Genomic DNA, 16,437 nt, shown 5'->3' with positions numbered 1-16,437 from the left:
AAGGTTCTGATCTGTAGGTACTTGGGGGCTGAGTGTGTTATAAGTATGAAGGGGTGACCAGCAAGGGAACAAGAGGGAAAGAGGGAAGGAAAGAGGCAAGGACCGTCCTCTACGGAGCTCACGGGCTGGCATCATGTGCCTGGCATCGTGCTGGGCACTTTGGATTTATCCCAGGTCATCCCTCCAAATTCAATGAAGTGGGCATCGTGGTTGTTTCCATTTTGGAGATGAAGAAACTGAGGTCACAAGAGATTAAGACATTTGCCCAAAAGAGACGTTCCTGGTGGTCCAATGGTAAGGAATCCGCCTTCCAATGAAGGGGACGTAGGTTCAATCCCAGTTGGGGGAGCTAAGATCCCACATGCCGCACGGCAACTAAGCCCACACACCACAACTAGAGAGCCCGTGCTACAAACTACAGAGCCCATGTGCTCTGGAGCCCGTGCACCACAACTAGAGAGAGAAAAACCCACATGCCACTACTAGAGAGAAGCCCATGCGCTGCAACAAAGAGCCCGTGCCGCAGCGGAAGATCCCACATGCCTCAACAAAGACCTGATGCAGCCAAAAATAATAAATATTTTTTAAAAAGACATTTGCCCCAGGTAAATGGCAGAGACCACGGTTTAAAGCCAGATCCTTCTAACACCAGAGTCTCTGCTTTTGTCCCAGCAGCAGGATTTTTCAAATGTAGTGATGGGAGTAACACAATCTCCGAACCTGGGGGACCGGGGTGGGGTGTATATTGCCCAAATATACTCAAATGCTGAGATGCCCACTGTGCCCACCTTTTCCCAGTGCCTCCTGAGTTCCTCTCCTGGTGGGCAAAGGACTTAAGCTTTAGGGACCTTCACTGGGTGAATGACAAATACCTCGTCGTCTTGCCATAATAATTCGTGCAGAAGAGACGTCGGGATCAATGAGGAATCTTAGACCTCTCTTTTAAAAGTAGCTCAATTTTCATTTGGAAGGTGAAGAAACTTTTGAAGCTTCAATGTTGGTACAGGAGAGAATTTATGATGATGAACTGATCTTGATTAAAAACACTAAGGCTCGTACCTCTGCGTCATTCATCTTACTTGGGGCAAATGATTTCATGTGTGGCGAGATGGAGCACTCGTTACCTGATGCTCTTTGTGTGGTGAGTTTTGGAGTCAAAATCTGTGGGTCCGGGTAGAAGCAGATTGTAGAAGCAGCCCTTTCCGTATACCTTGAAAACTATGCAACCAGCATGGGCTCCCAGGAACAGCTTGCTCTTGCCGAGTTTGCAAGATCTCTTCTTGTTATTCCTAATGCTCTAGCAGTTAATGCTGCCCAAGACTCCACAGATCGGGCTGCAAAATTGAGAGCTTTTCACAGTGAGGCTCAGAACGCAAAAATCTAAAATGGCTCGGTCTTGACTTGGTCAGTGGTAAACCCTGAGACAACAAACAAGCAGGGGTGTAGGAACCAACCATAGACGAAGTTAAGAGTTTGAAATTTGCAACTGAAGCTGCAATTACCATTCTTCGAATTGATCTTATTAAATTACACCCAGAAGGCAAAGATGATAAGCATGGAGGTTATGAAGCTGCTGTTCACTCTGGAGCCCTTGATGACTGATCTGATTTCTTTTATTTATAACAATGTTAGATGCAATTTTCTTTTTTTTTTTTTTGTGGTACGCGAGCCTCTCACTGTTGTGGCCTCTCCCGTTGCGGAGCACAGCCTCTGGATGTGCAGGCTCAGCGGCCATGGCTCACAGGCCCAGCCGCTCCACGGCATGTGCGATCTTCCCGGACCGGGGCACGAACCCGTGTCCCCTGCATCGACAGGCGGACTCCCAACCACTGCGCCACCAGGGAAGCCCCTTAGATGCAGTTTTCTTGTACCTCGGGTATTACACGTTAAAGTGCAACAAGCTGTCAAAAAATAAATACAAGTAGCTCAATTTTCAAATTTATTAAAATGATTCACTGGAAATATCAGAGAAAATATGCTAAATTAAAATTTTAAGGAATTCTTACAGGTCACATGATTTCTATTGAGATACCAAATGATGGTGTGTGTTGTATAATGAGACTGGCCGCCTGCCCTTCCTGGAGAGGGTATGAGGCAATGAAAGAGAACTAGACTCTTTCTAGGTCAGCCTCTGCCTGGGAGAGGAGCTGGGACAAGTTATTTCACCGTCTGCCGTCGACTTCTTCATCCATGAAAAGACAGTCAGTCTCACACTGCTCACAGGTGATTGGGAGCCTGATGAAACCCATGTTCCAGCCAGATCTAAACCATCGCAAAACCCCTGGGAAGCTCCTCTGTGGCTTTTCTTGCAGCCAGGATTGTTCATTAACAAAACATTCGCAGCTGATAAGATGTTCAAAACAGTATTTACAGATTTTAAGGTTTTCAAAATAGAGATAAATATATAACAATAAATTTCTATGCACTATGACTTAAAATAAGCTAATACCATGACAGTTAGTAGCCAACTCACAAATATTTGGGGGCTACACTTTAGCTTCCTTCAAACTGTATCTGTGATGTGAAATAATTGCATTTATTTATTGCCAAGCTAATATGCTCCTTCCTCCTGCACATAGAAATATTTTCCTTTAAATATTTGGAGCAGGGGTGTATACACTTCTGAGCCTTTTAACAAATGATCATTAACATTGATCTATGTTATTAATCATTTCTTCACAGATTGTTTTATTGGCCACAGAGTATTCCATCATCTAAATGGGCCATGATTATTTAACTAGTCCCAACTATTGGACCCTTAGGTCAGCACTGATTTTTCATGATTATAATTAACCTATGACAAACATTCTTATATAAAAAATGTTGTACATGTCTCTGATAAATTCCTTAGGAGTAGAATATCTGGGTCAAAGGGAATGGATGACTTTAAGGTTTTTGGAAGATATTGCCAAACCAATTTACACTCTTCTCAATGAGTATTAAGGGGCTGGGCTCCCTTTTTTTTTTTTTTTTTTTGTCCTCACCAATATTGGGTTTTGTCACTTAAAAAAAAATCTTTAAAATTTGAGAGACAGTAAGTGTTAGAAAATATCTGTCTCATATCTTTTTCTGTTTTAATAAGTACAGTATGTAGAACATAAGAGTCTTGACTAGGCTCAGTTGTGGTTCTGAGGCGCATATTTCTGTGTACTGCTCCGTGGAGGTGGTCTGATGAGTTATAGTATGCAGGTTGTACGTAAAGAAAGCTTCGTGACTCAGAACAAACCCTGTGTTGAAGAGTTAACAGTGAGGAGGCTTGGGTTCTGGTTTTAACCAGCCGCGTTTCCTTAGGCAAGTGTTATATCCTTAGGCATTTACCTTAAATACCTCAGAGGAGCCAGTAGTTTGCTTGTCTGTGTGTGCAAGGTAACTTGAGTCTGTGTCCTGAGGAGTCTCCCTCTAGAGGCCATGACAGCAAGCACTTTGAACATTGCCTTCTCAATCAGTACCACAGGGCTAATTCATTAGCAGAAGAAATGTCAGAAATAATTCTTAATTGGTGAAATGGATGATGTGCAAGATATGAAGCTGACAAGTAAGATTGTACAAGTGTCTGTCTGCCTTTTTTTTGAACAATGTAAGAAGTAAGCTCTGTAGCTAAATGTTTCTGGGTTACGCCCTGTCTAGAACTACATGCATTCCAAAATTTTACACTTAACTCACGATTTAGTTGCTTGATCTAGCTAGAGGGGTAGCTGATTAGGTCATTATAATTTAGGTGCTCTTGTCCCAGAGAGAAACTTTCCTGAGAAGGTTCCTGTAGGGTGCCAGAGTGGATGGGAGGGGGCACCCCACTGAGCTTCTAGAAACATGTTTTGGACTCCTGTGGTGTCTGTCTTTCTTATGTCAGAATTTAATTGTAACATAACATCTGGTCGTGTGGTTGTAGGGAGGGACACCTATCACTTCTGACTTAACCTGTTTGAAATATTTTCCTCACATGAGTCACAGGAAATGGACTTAATTATTTCTGACTTCCCAACTAGTTCTAAAAGTTCTAGATTATGTGTATAAAGAATGTTGCATTAGATTCAGATGACCTGGCATCTTCATCCAATAGCAAGGGAATATTATTTATAATATTTAATGTTAATTAATTATTTATTTTTTGGTTGCATTGGGTCTTCGTTAATGTAAGCAGGCTTTCTCTAGTTGAGGTGAGCACGGGCTACTCTTCGTTGTAGTACGTGGGCTTCTCACTGCAGTGTCTTCTGTTGTTGCAGACCATGGGGTCTAGATGAGCGGGCTTCAGTAGCTGTGGCATGCAGGCTCAGTAGTTGTGGCTCGCAGGCTCTAGAGCACAGGCTGAGTAGTTGTGGCTCATGGGCTTAGTTGCTCCACGGCATGTGGGATCTTCCCAGACCAGGGCTCGAACCTGTGTCCCCTGCACTGGCAGGTGGATTCTTAACCATTGCACCACCAGGGAAGCCCTTAATATTAATTTTAATAATACTTAATAGAAGGAGATGAAAAGGAAAATTGAAGTGCAGAGAGATTAAATAGATGAGCCAAGTCCTTCTTTGCTCCAAAATTCATGCTCTTTCTCCTGTAATACCTGATACCCTTTGGTTATAGATCGAATTGTGTTCCCCCCTTTAAAGTCTTATGTTGAAACCCTAACCCTTAATGTAACTGTATTTGTACATAGGGCCTTTCAAGAACTAATTAAGGTTAAATGAGGTCATCAGTGTGGGGCCCTAATCCAATATGACCAGTGTCCTTATAAGAAGAGGAAGAGACACCAGGGATGCACATACCCAGAGGTAAGATCACATGAGGACACAGTGAGAAGGTGGCAACTGCAACCAAGGAGAGAGGCCTCAGGAGACACCAAACTTGCCAACACGTTGATCTTGGACTTGCAGCCTCCAGAACTGTGAGGGAATAAATTTCTGTTGTTCAAGCCACCCAGTCTGTGATATTTTTTTATGGCAGCCCTAGTAGACTGATATACCCTTAACTCTCTGGAGATGGGGCAGAAAGATACTAAAGAGGATGATTTTGGTGAGCCTCATGCTGAGAAAAGAACAAAAGTGGCAGGCGAAGGGATTTTCTGAAAGGAATCAGCGACGACAATATTCTGAGATTATGGAGTTTTGTAACCTACGTATGTATATATTTTCCCTCTGCTCCCAAGGAGGCTCCCAAGGCAGTAGCCCAAGGAGGTGCACCCAGGACCTGTGAGGACCACGGGGAGTGTTGGGTGGCTGGGGATGGGGGAGAGGAAAATAAATAAAGGGAGCCCTCTTAGCAAGTTTCACCTACTTAACAATTTTGCGTTGGGTGGAGCTGAACTAATTTTTTTGTTTGTTTGTTTGTTTTTGTTTTGCGGTACGCTGGCCTCTCACTGTCGCGGCCTCTCCCGTTGCGGAGCACAGGCTCCAGACGCGCAGGCTCAGCGGCCATGGCTCACAGGCCCAGCCGCTCCGCGGCATGTGGGATCTTCCCGGACCGGGGCACGAACCCGTGTCCCCTGCATCGGCAGGTGGACTCTCAACCACTGCGCCACCAGGGAAGCCCGAGCTGAACAAATTTTAACCTTACATGGTAATGCCAACGAGGAAAGAAACCAGAACTAGGAAGCCAAGCAGTTTCTCAGCACTGTCTGTCTCCTTACCCATCTTTTCCCTGGGAGCCCTACAGCAGGAAGAGTTTGGTTGACACTGCTATGAAATCAACATAGAAACTAAGTGCAGTCCATAACCATGGAAATGAGGTTTGCTTCTGATAAACCAAAATGCTCATAGAAGTGAAATGCACTGTCAGCAGATCCATTACCAAGAAGTGTCTTGGGTAATGACACTCTGATGCATCAGTCAAGGCATGATGGTGCTTTTCCTGGCTCTATCCAAGTGCCTGTCTCTCTCCACGAGAAAAGTATCCACTCCTCATGTCTGCTCTGTAGACAGGGAAGGGAGGAGGAGAACTAAGCAATTACTTTGGAAATGGCTCCCAAAGGTAAAGAACCTCTGTTCTCAGGAGCAGCTAGCCATTTGGCTCCGGGTGATTTAACACCAATTGACTTGAGAGATTTTTAAGATTCCTTCCAGCACTTTGGTTTTGTGCCCCTAATTTCTAAGGAAAATGTTCACTGATGCACAGACCTCACTTCTAATTTGATGTGATGCCAGTTTGTGAAGTTATACCTGCTGTTGGACACACAGCCTTATGTGCCTTCCATGATGGTGATTTTTTTTAAAACCCCAGACCTAAACACAGCTGTTGGTATTGAAATCAGTTTTAGTTCATCTCGCTTTCTATCTGTTCAATTACAGGTAACCTTTAGATGGTGGAAGATCTCTCTGAGGAGTGAGTATAGATCAACAAAACCTGGAGAAACAAAAGAAACTCATGAAGACTTCCTAAGGAACTCACATCTTCAGGGTAAGGAAGGGGACATATTATGTATACTTGCTGCTCTTAAGTTCTCTTTAGTTAGTGACAGATTTTGTCAGTGAAGTATCCAGTATCTCATCATTTGAAATGATATGTAATTATGTACTTAATTGGATATAACAGATATGATAGAACATTGGGATCTTAAAAGGCAGAAAATCGTTAACATATCCTGCAATTTCTTTTGGGAAAAAATCTTTAAGCATTTAAGTTTCCAGGTTAACGTGTAGATTTCATTAATAATCTTAAATCATGTAGTAAATATAAATTTTTAACTCAATATTTAATTAAAACGGGTTTCCTTTAGTTAAAAATAAGTTAAAAGATTATTCAATGATGGCTGTAAAGCAATTACACTCCAATGAAGATGTTAAAAAAAAAGATTATTTAAAAACATAATCAAATTATGAGACTTCCCTGGTGGCGCAGTGGTTAAGAATCCACCTGCCAAAGCCTGGGACATGGGTTTGAGCCCTGGTCTGGGAAGATCCCACATGCCGTGGAGCAACTAAGCCCGTGCACCACAACTACTGAGCCTGTGCTCTAGAGCCTGCGAACCACAACTACTGATCCGGCGTGCCACCACTACTGAAGGCTGTGCTCCGCAACAAGAGAAGCCACCGCAGGGAGAAGCCCACACACCACAACGAAGAATAGTCCGCACTCGCCACAACTAGAGAAAGCCCAGGCACGTAGCAACGACGGCCCAACGCAGCCAAATAAATAAATTAATTAATTAAAAAATTCAAATTATCAATTGTTTGAATTCTTATGCATTTTGGCATTCATTTAAAATCTCTACCATTTCTTTTAATATCAAGGTTTTCATGAGAAGCAGTCTTAATCAAGTAGCATTTGGACTTAATAATAGAAATTGCCCTTCAATTTCCCCTTTGTTTTTTTCTTTCTCAGTGCGAAGATTTCAAACATAAAGTGTAGACAGAATGTTTTTTTAAAAAACTCCCATGTACCCATAACCCAGTTCAATAATACTCAAAATGTGGCCAAAAATGTACACAGACCTACTGTTCTCACTGGATTTTGAAGTGAATCTCAGTTGCTGCATCACTTCATCCTAAACTATTTCAGTATGTGTCTCTGAAAGGACTCTCTTTAAACTCTTCAATAATTATTCCTTAATAATAAGCTTTTAAAGCTAGAAGGCACTTTAGAGATCTTTATTTTATTATGAGTAATTAACAATGTTATTACTATTAATATCAGGGCTTCCCTGGTGGCGTAGTGGTTGGGAGTCCGCCTGCCAATGCAGGGGACACGGGTTTGTGCCCCGATCCGGGAGGATCCCGCATGCGGTGGAGCGGCTGGGCCCGTGAGCCATGGCCGCTGAGCCTGCGCGTCCGGAGCCTGTGCTCCGCAACGGGAGAGGCCACAACGGTGAGAGGCCCGCGTACCGCAAAAAAAAAAAAAATAATAATAATATCAAGCACTTTCATATACATGTTCTCATTTTGCTATTATAATATTCTTGTGTAATAAATAGTATTATTCCTTTTTCTCAAATGAGATTCAGAATGGATGTGACTTTCCCAGGTCCCACAGCTAACTACTGACATTGCCAGGCCTAAGCATTGAGAATAGAAAAAAAAAAAAATTCTTATTTTAATTTCATTTTATTTATTTATTTTTTGTTTGTTTTTTAAAAATATTTATTTATTTACTTTTGGCTGCGTTGGGTCTTAGTTGCGGCACACGGCATCTTTCGCTGCAGTGTGCAGGCTTCTCTCTAGTTGTGGTGTGTGGGCTCAGTAGTTGCAGCATGTGGGCTTAGTTGCCCCGCAGCATGTGAGATCTTAGTTCCCTGACCAGGGATCAAACCCACATCCCCTTAATTGGAAGGTGGATTCTTAACCACTGGACCACCAGGGAAGTCCTCCCAAAATCTTACTTTTATTTTTTATTTATTTATTTTTAAAATAAATAAATTTATTTATTTATTTTTGGCTGCGTTGGGTCTTCATTGCTGTGCGCGGGCTTTCTCTAGTTGCAGCGAGCGGGGGCTACTCTTTGTTGTGGCACGTGGGCTTCTCATTGTGCTGGCTTCTCTTGTTGCAGAGCACAGGCTCTAGGCACGTGGGCTTCAGTAGTTGTGGCACACGGGCTGAGTAGTTGTGGCTCACGGACTCTAGAGTGCAGGCTCAGTAGTTGTGGCGCATGGGCTTAGTTGCTCCACGGCATGTGGAATCTTCCTGGACCAGGGCTCAAACCCGTGTCCCCTACATTGGCAGGCGGATTCTCAACCACTGCGCCTCCAGGGAAGTCCAACATCTTACTTTTAAAAGGCACGCTCTGGGTGGATCTTTGATAATCAGTGTTGTTAAAGACTTTCTCTTATTTAACACTATAGCATGTAATAGTTGGTTTTTAAGAGAGACAGTAGGTTTGGTTTGGTTTTACTTCCTTAAATAGTTAAACATCTGGATTGATTTCACTCAGGTTTTGATACTATACACATCTTATTTTGTTAACTCCTTTATAGAAAGTATTTATAAAATTCATTATTGGCTTGAAAAGAACCATGTTGAAGAAAGACTGCCCACTTTTCATTGAATAAAAATCAGTCTAGGCAGGCCTTACTTATTTAATTGTGGGATAGACAGGTTTCTGCCCAGATAACTATAAAGTAAACTTCTATAAAACACATTTTGTTTTCAAGTTAGGTTCCGTTTTATTTTCTAAGCACAACAGTACCTAATCCAGAGCTATATGTCTAGGGAGTGCTGAATATTTGTTGACAGACCATGGGATTTTTCTGATTGACTTCAACAAAAACCTGGAGATGTGGGTTTGGGCCAGAGAGATGGGAGGTGATCGTCTCTTGAGTAGAGGCTTAAGGGCCAACACCTGTCTCTTGCGTCTCTGACACCCTTGCCCCCTAACAAAACACTGACGGTGAGGGTGGGGCAACATCAGCTTCAGGATGACCACTTGTGGGTTTCCTGATCCCGGAAGAATAAACAAGAAAGCGGGAATTTATGAGTCTGACAGAGAGTCTGCTGGCTCCCCACCCGCATGGAGAGAGGAGAGTTGCAGAATTCAGTGGAGGAATACACCCAAACAGGCTTTTAAAATTGCAGTTTTGAGAGCTGCAGTCTCACGCCAGGAGCAGCACAGAGATACCAAATTAAATTGGCCTGGCAAGTTCAAAGGCATCTGCGTCTCACTTTGTAGCCTTCCTACAGCACTGGAGTCTTGGCAGAGGGAAAAACTCCAACCAACACTGTTGTTCTTCCTTCTCTTCCCCCTCAGTTCTTAGGGAATCCCTCAGAAAGCCCAGAAGAGGGGTGCGCTGTGGCACAGAGCGGGGCTCAGGGGTTAGAATTAGGTTTTCATGAGAAGCAGTCTTAATCAAGTAGCATTTGGACTTAATAATAGAAATTGCCCTTCAATTTCCCCTTTGTTTTTTTCTTTCTCAGTGCGAAGATTTCAAACATAAAGTGTAGACAGAATGTTTTTTTAAAAAACTCCCATGTACCCATAACCCAGTTCAATAATACTCAAAATGTGGCCAAAAATGTACACAGACCTACTGTTCTCAGGGCCAGGTTAGAATCTCTGCTGCCTCTGCCGGGTTCTGTAACCCCCTCCGTGAGCCCATTTCCTTCTCATATCTGAGGGTCAAATGCTTACTCGATGTGGTCGCTTTGAGCTTTCAATGACCTGACACATGAAAGGTATTTAGAAAGGCGCACAATAGAGAATCAGCTCTTAATCGTTGTTTGCTGTTATTAAGTTTAAGATGTTTGGATTTATTTTGCCCCACCCCCTACTTATCATATTCCCAAGATCCCCCCAAAGTTTTTTCATCCAAAGTCTTCTCTTGCTAACATCCTAAACACTAGCAGCACGTTTCTAGAAATCCGGGTCAGCCTTGGTGTCAGTCCTGACAGAGGACAAGAACCGTGTTCTCTTGCTTCCTTGGCCTCTCAGCAACACTAATTCAGGGGTGACGTTTTCTTCCCTGGCTTCCGGGAGCACCTCGGTCTTGGTCCTCCTCTTGCCTCACCGGCGTCTTCTTGGTCTCCTTGCTGGGTCCTTCTCATATCTCCAGATCTAAATGTTGGGGCCCAGGGTTCAGCTCTAGTGCCTCTTCTTTTGTCAGTCTGTACTTACCCCCTGGGGAATCAGATCCAGTGTCTGGCTTTAAATGCTGCCCATAAGGGGATGAGTCCCAAATTGGTATCTCCAGCCTGCACCTCTCCCCGGAACTCCACACTCAGATATTTATCTAGCTGCCCCCTTGGTATCTGCACTAATGTGTCTAACAGGCTCTCAAAGGTAACGTGTCCAAAAATAGCTCCTGATCCTTCCTCTGCCAAAAAATAAGACCCCAAATCCTAGAGGTATCCTTGGTTCCTTTCTTTCTCTTACATGTTCGATCTAATCCTTCAACAAAACCAGAATCTGAACTGTGTTCCTCTGTGTGCATGCCCCTCCCTGGGGTCTCTCTGTGTGTCTGAATTTCCTCTTCTCATAAGAATACTAGTCATGGGACTTCCCTGGTGGTCCAGCAGCTAAGACTCTACGCTCCAAATGCAGAGGCCCCGGGTTCCATCCCTGGTCAGGGAACTAGATCCCATATGCCACAACTTAGAGTTTGCATGCCAAAACTAAGACCAGGCACAGCCAAATAAATAAATATATATTTTTTAAAGAGTACTAGTCAGGGCTTCCCTGGTGGCGCAGTGGTTGAAAGTCCGCCTGCCGATGCAGGGGACATGGGTTCCTGCCCCGGTCCGGGAGGATCCCGCATGCCGCGGAGCGGCTGGGCCCGTGAGCCATGGCCGCTGAGCCTGCGCGTCCGGAGCCTGTGCTCTGCAACGGGAGAGGCCACAACAGTGAGAGGCCCGCATACCGCAAAAAAAAAAAAAAAAGTACTTGTCAGATTGGATTAGAGCCCACCTATGTGACCTAATTTAACCTAATTACCTCTTTATTTATTTTATTTTATTTTTTTAGTGTTTCCATTAGTCTTTCAAATACTCTTCCTATAAAGGCCCATCTCCCAGGAGAGTCACAGGCAAAGGTACTGGGGTTTAGGACTTACATATATGAATCTGGGGGAGGCGAGGAGGGCACAATTCAGCCGATAACAAAATTTGTACTTTCCAGGTAGCAAAAGTCCTATAATCTGTAAGCAGAGTGTATCTTTATTAAGTTAATAATTAATGATTATATTGGTTTCCTATTGCTGGTGTAACAAATTACCACGAATTTAGTGGCTTAAATGATAAAAATGTATTACCTTACATTTTTGGAGTGCCTAAGTGTCACTGGGCTAAGATCGAAGTGTTGGTAGGACTGTGTTCCCTCTGGGGGCTCTAGGGGAGGGTCCATTTCCTTGCCTTTTCCAGGTTCTAAAGGCTGCCTGTTCCTTGGCTCATGGTCTCTGCCATCATCTTCAAAGCCAGCAACGGGCAGTCCAGTCTTTCTCATCCTGACACTGCTTTTGGGTTCACATCTCTTTCTCTGACTCTGACCCTTCTGCCTCCCTTTTCTCCTTCTAAGAACCCTTATGATTATGTTGGGCCCACCCAGTTCATCCAGGGTTATCTCGCTATCTCAAGATCTTTAATCACATCTGCAAAGTCCCTTTTGCCATGTAAGGTCACAGGTTCTGGAGATTAGGATGTAGGACATCTGAAGGGGTGGGGAAGACTGGCAGCATTATTCTGCCTACCACGATGATATATGTCACAACCACCTAAATTATAAAATCAAAAACATTGCTGATCTTTTTTCTAGATTTCTTTTTTTTGTTTGTTTGTTTGTTTGTTTTTTGGCCACACAGCACGGCATGTGGGATCTTGGTTCCCCGACCAGGGATCAAACCTGCGCCCCCTGCATTGAAAGCGTGGAGTCTTAACAACTGGACCACCAGGGAAGTCCCAGATTTGGTTTTTTTGTTTTTTTTTTTTTTGGCGGCTCAGGCTCAGCGGCCATGGCTCACGGGCCCAGCCGCTCCACGGCATGTGGGATCTTCCCGGACCGGGGCACGAACCCGCGTCCCCTGCATCGGCAGGCGGACTCTCACCCACTGCGCCACCAGGGAAGCCCCCAGATTTGTATTTTTAAAAGACAAAAATCATATATTTATTATTTTAAAAGTCATCCCTACACTACAAAGTATAGAGAACTCTTAGCATGGCAGTTAAGGGTGTTGCTTAATACAGACTACCTCTGTTCAAACTCTGGCTCCAAATCCATTAGGTATGTAACATAGGGCAAATTATTTATTTCTTTCTTTATTTTCTTGGCTGTGTCGGGTCTTAGTTGCGGCACGTAGGGTCTTCATTGAGGCATGCGGAATCTTTCATTGCAGTGAGGGCTCTTCGCTGCGATGTGCGGGCTTCTCTGTAGTTGTGGCGTGCGGGTTTTTTTCTCTCTCTAGTTGTGGTGCGCAGGCTCCAGGGTGCATGGGCTCTGTAGTTTGCAATACGCGGCTCTCTCATTGAGGTGCACAAGCTCAGTAGTTGTGGTGCATGGGTTTAGTTGCCCCACGCATGTGGGATCTTAGTTCCCTGACCAGGGATTGAACCCGAGTCCCCTGCATTGGAAGGCGGATTCTTTACCACTGGACCACCAGGGAAGTCCCTGGGCAAATTATTTAATCAGTTTGGATCTCAGTTTCCTCAACGGTCGATAATGGAAATAATAATAGCATCTACTTCATAGGGTCCTTATGAAGATTAATTGAATGAAGTGCTTAGAATTTGTCTAGCATATGATAAGAACTCAGTAAATTCTAGCTATTACAAGTTTTAAAATTTTTTAAGTTTTTTTTATTTTTTGGGCTGTGTTTGGTCTTTGTTGCTGCACGGGCTTTCTCTAGCTGCAGTAAGCGGGGGCTACTCTTCATTGCGGTACGCAGTCTTCTCATTGCGATGGCTTCTCTTGTGGAGCATGGGCTCTCGGCCCCCAGACTTCAGTAGCTGCAGCACGTGGGCTCAGTAGTTGTGGCTCATGGTCTCTAGAGTGCAGGCTCAGTAGTTGTGGCTCACGGGCTTAGTTGCTTCATGGCATGTGGGATCTTCCCAGACCAGGGCTTGAACCCACGTCCCCTGCATTGGCAGGAAGATTCTTAACCGCTGGGCCACCAGGGAGGTCCCTAATGGGCATTTTCAAAAGCCTTTAGGTACATTCTGGGACGTGTTTATCTTTGCACAATTATGTGAGAATGTCAATAGCATAGATTCTTAGTTGTAGAATTGCTAGGTCCAAAGATATTTACATTATAAATTTTGATAGGTACGGAGTATATTATTTGAGGGGTGAATTCTTGAAAACCTTGTGTAAGTCAAGGTTAACTTGACAAAGATGGTATTTCTGTTAACCAGCTTGAGTAGCACTGTCAAGGATGTAGCACAAATGCCATCTACAACTCATTTGACCTCTGTAATTATGCCAACTTTATAATTATGCTATTTTTGAAAGAATTTTAAGTTGAGTGATTTACATTATTTCCATGTTTGTTCATAAAATGAGACTTCATTAATATTTTGATGTCACCATATTTCAATTCTGACTGACAACTTAAATAAGATGCCAGTCACTTTGCTATACTCACAAATTGCTCTCCCAAAAAGTGTGTATTAAATATTAAACTACTGAATATTAATATAACCATCCAACAGGATATTAAGGGGTAAGTTTTCTTACCCCTTTGCCATCATTAATTAGATATTGTTACTCTTTTTAATCTGTTCCAGTCTGATGGTGAAAATAGTATCATGTTTAATTAGCATTTTCCTGAAAACTAGTAAAAATCCCATCATGTTTAATTGCCATTTATATTCTTTTTGTAACTTGCCTGGTTATACTCTTTGCCCATTTGTCTATGAAGTTTGAATTTTTTTCTCTGAGACCTTTAAAAGTCTGAGAAAACATCTATAGATATTTCCCCCCTAAGCTAAATAGATTGGAACAACCAGAAAATTAGCTATAGGAAATATTTTTTAAAATTTAATTTACGGCAAAAATGTGCCTGTATAAACTCAATTGAAAGTGCTCACTCATGGACTGAGGTTGAATCCAACCTAAAAATAAGTTGTTTTCCAACTTGTATCCATTTTATAAGTTGTTGTCCATTTTTAAGTTGGTTGCTTAGATCTTCAATGAGTTATAAGTGGTGGTTAGGTATATAGGCCAATCCACAAAAATCTCTGTGATAAAACCAAATGACCTCAACAACCATATTTCCTGAACCAAATGACGAAGTTTTTTTTTATTTCTGCTATTGCATATGAAAGGAAATGTGGGAGATACAGTTTAGATGTCAAAGAATTGAAATTTCCATGGATGTTTAGATGATTTATTGGGAGAATGGGACAATGTTTGAAATGGGAACTATAATGGAAAATTGATATTATTAATAAATACTAATATCCTGAAATATTGGCCTGAGTTATACATCCTAAGAATATTGGTATGCCAGGAATCAGAAAGTGGGAAAGAATGATCCTTACCTTCCTCCCAAATTTGGCTGGCCGCATGCCATGGATCCATAATCCATTTTCTCTAGGTCTTTTCTTGAGGCCCATATCTCAGCCTTTGACCAGGGATTTCATTTTCTCATGCTTAGCTACCATTTCTTAGTCTATTCTTCTTCTCTTTACTCTCCCTAACCATCTGCTCCTTGTCTTCAGCCTGAATCTCTAGAATTTCTAGAGACCTGGGGTCGGGTTCTATGGGTAAGGGGTTAGGTGGGAGAGGGGCAGAAGCATGGGAGCCTGCTCTGGGCTACAGAGCAGGGAAGACAGATCTAAGTAAGGCTCTCATATTTTATCATTTTTTATTAACTTTTGAGATATGAAAAAAAAAACCCACAAATAAATGCATGTAGTAAAATAAAAGATGATTCAGTTTAAAAAGGATAGGTATAGACCACCAGAGGGCAGACAGCAGAAGCAAGAAGAACTAAAATCCTGCAGCCTGTGAAACAAAAACCACATTCACAGAAAGACAAGATGAAAAGGCAGAGGGCTGTGTACCAGATGAAGGAACAAGATAAAACCCCAGAAAAACAACTAAATGAAGTGGAGATAGGAAACCTTCCAGAAAAGGAATTCAGAAAAATGATAGTGAAGATGATCCAGGACCTCAGAAAAAGAATGGAGGCAAAGATCAAGAAGATGCAAGAAATGTTTAACAAAGACCTAGAAGAATTAAAAAACAATCACCTAGAAGAATTAAAAAACAAACAAACAGAGATGAACAATACAATAACTGAAATGAAAAATACACTAGAAGGAATCAGTAGCAGAAAAACTGAGGCAGAAGAACGGATAAGTGACCTGGAAGACAGAATGGTGGAATTCACTGCCATAGAACAGAATAAAGAAAAAAGAATGAAAAGAAATGAAGACAGCCTAAGAGACTTCTGGGATAACATTAAACGCAACAAAATTTGCATTATAGGGGTCCCAGAAGGAGAAGAGAGAGAGAAAGGACCCGAGAAAATATGTGAAGAGATTATAGTTGAAAATTTCCCTGACATGGGAAAGGAAATAGCCACCCAAGTCCAGGAAATGCAGAGAGTCCCAGGCAGGATAAACCCAAGAAGAAACAAGCCAAGACACATAGTAATCAAACTGACAAAAATTAAAGGCAAAGAAAAGTTATTGAAAGCCAAAAGGGAAAAACAACAAATAACATACAAGGGAACTCTCATAAGGTTAACAGCTGATTTTTCAGCAGAAACTCTACAAGCCAGAAGGGAGTGGCATGATATATTTAGAGTGATGAAAGGGAAGAACCTACAACCAAGATTATTCTACCCGGCAAGGATCTCATTCAGATTCAGTGGAGAAATCAAAAGGTTTACAGACAAGCAAAAGCTAACAGAATTCAGCACCACCAAACCAGCTCTACAACAAATGCTAAAGGAACTTCTCTAAGTGGGAAACACAAGAGAAGAAAAGGACCTACAAAAACAAACCCATAACAATTAAGAAAATGGCAATAGGAACATACATATCGATAATTACCTTAAACGTGAATGGATTAAATGCTCCAACCAAAAGA

At 42.5% G+C, this 16,437-nt stretch overlaps 1 protein-coding gene across 1 annotated transcript in view; it reads left to right on the top strand.

Moving 5' to 3' along the window:
- Nucleotides 1-16,437, top strand: part of FBXO36 (F-box protein 36) — a gene marked incomplete at its 5' end in the record, with an annotated part of 100,877 nt that overhangs the window by 51,538 nt on the left and 32,902 nt on the right. The window contains one exon of the mRNA XM_082658096.1: nt 6,276-6,384. Coding sequence (XP_082514222.1) covers nt 6,276-6,384 — 109 coding nt within the window. The remainder of the gene's footprint in view (nt 1-6,275; nt 6,385-16,437) is intronic.

The sequence above is a fragment of the Grampus griseus genome, assembly GCF_964374135.1.
Source record: "Grampus griseus genome assembly, chromosome: 7".
Lineage (NCBI taxonomy): Eukaryota > Metazoa > Chordata > Mammalia > Artiodactyla > Delphinidae > Grampus > Grampus griseus.
Note: the sequence above shows the minus strand (reverse complement) of the source record. Positions and strands in the feature narration are given on the sequence as shown.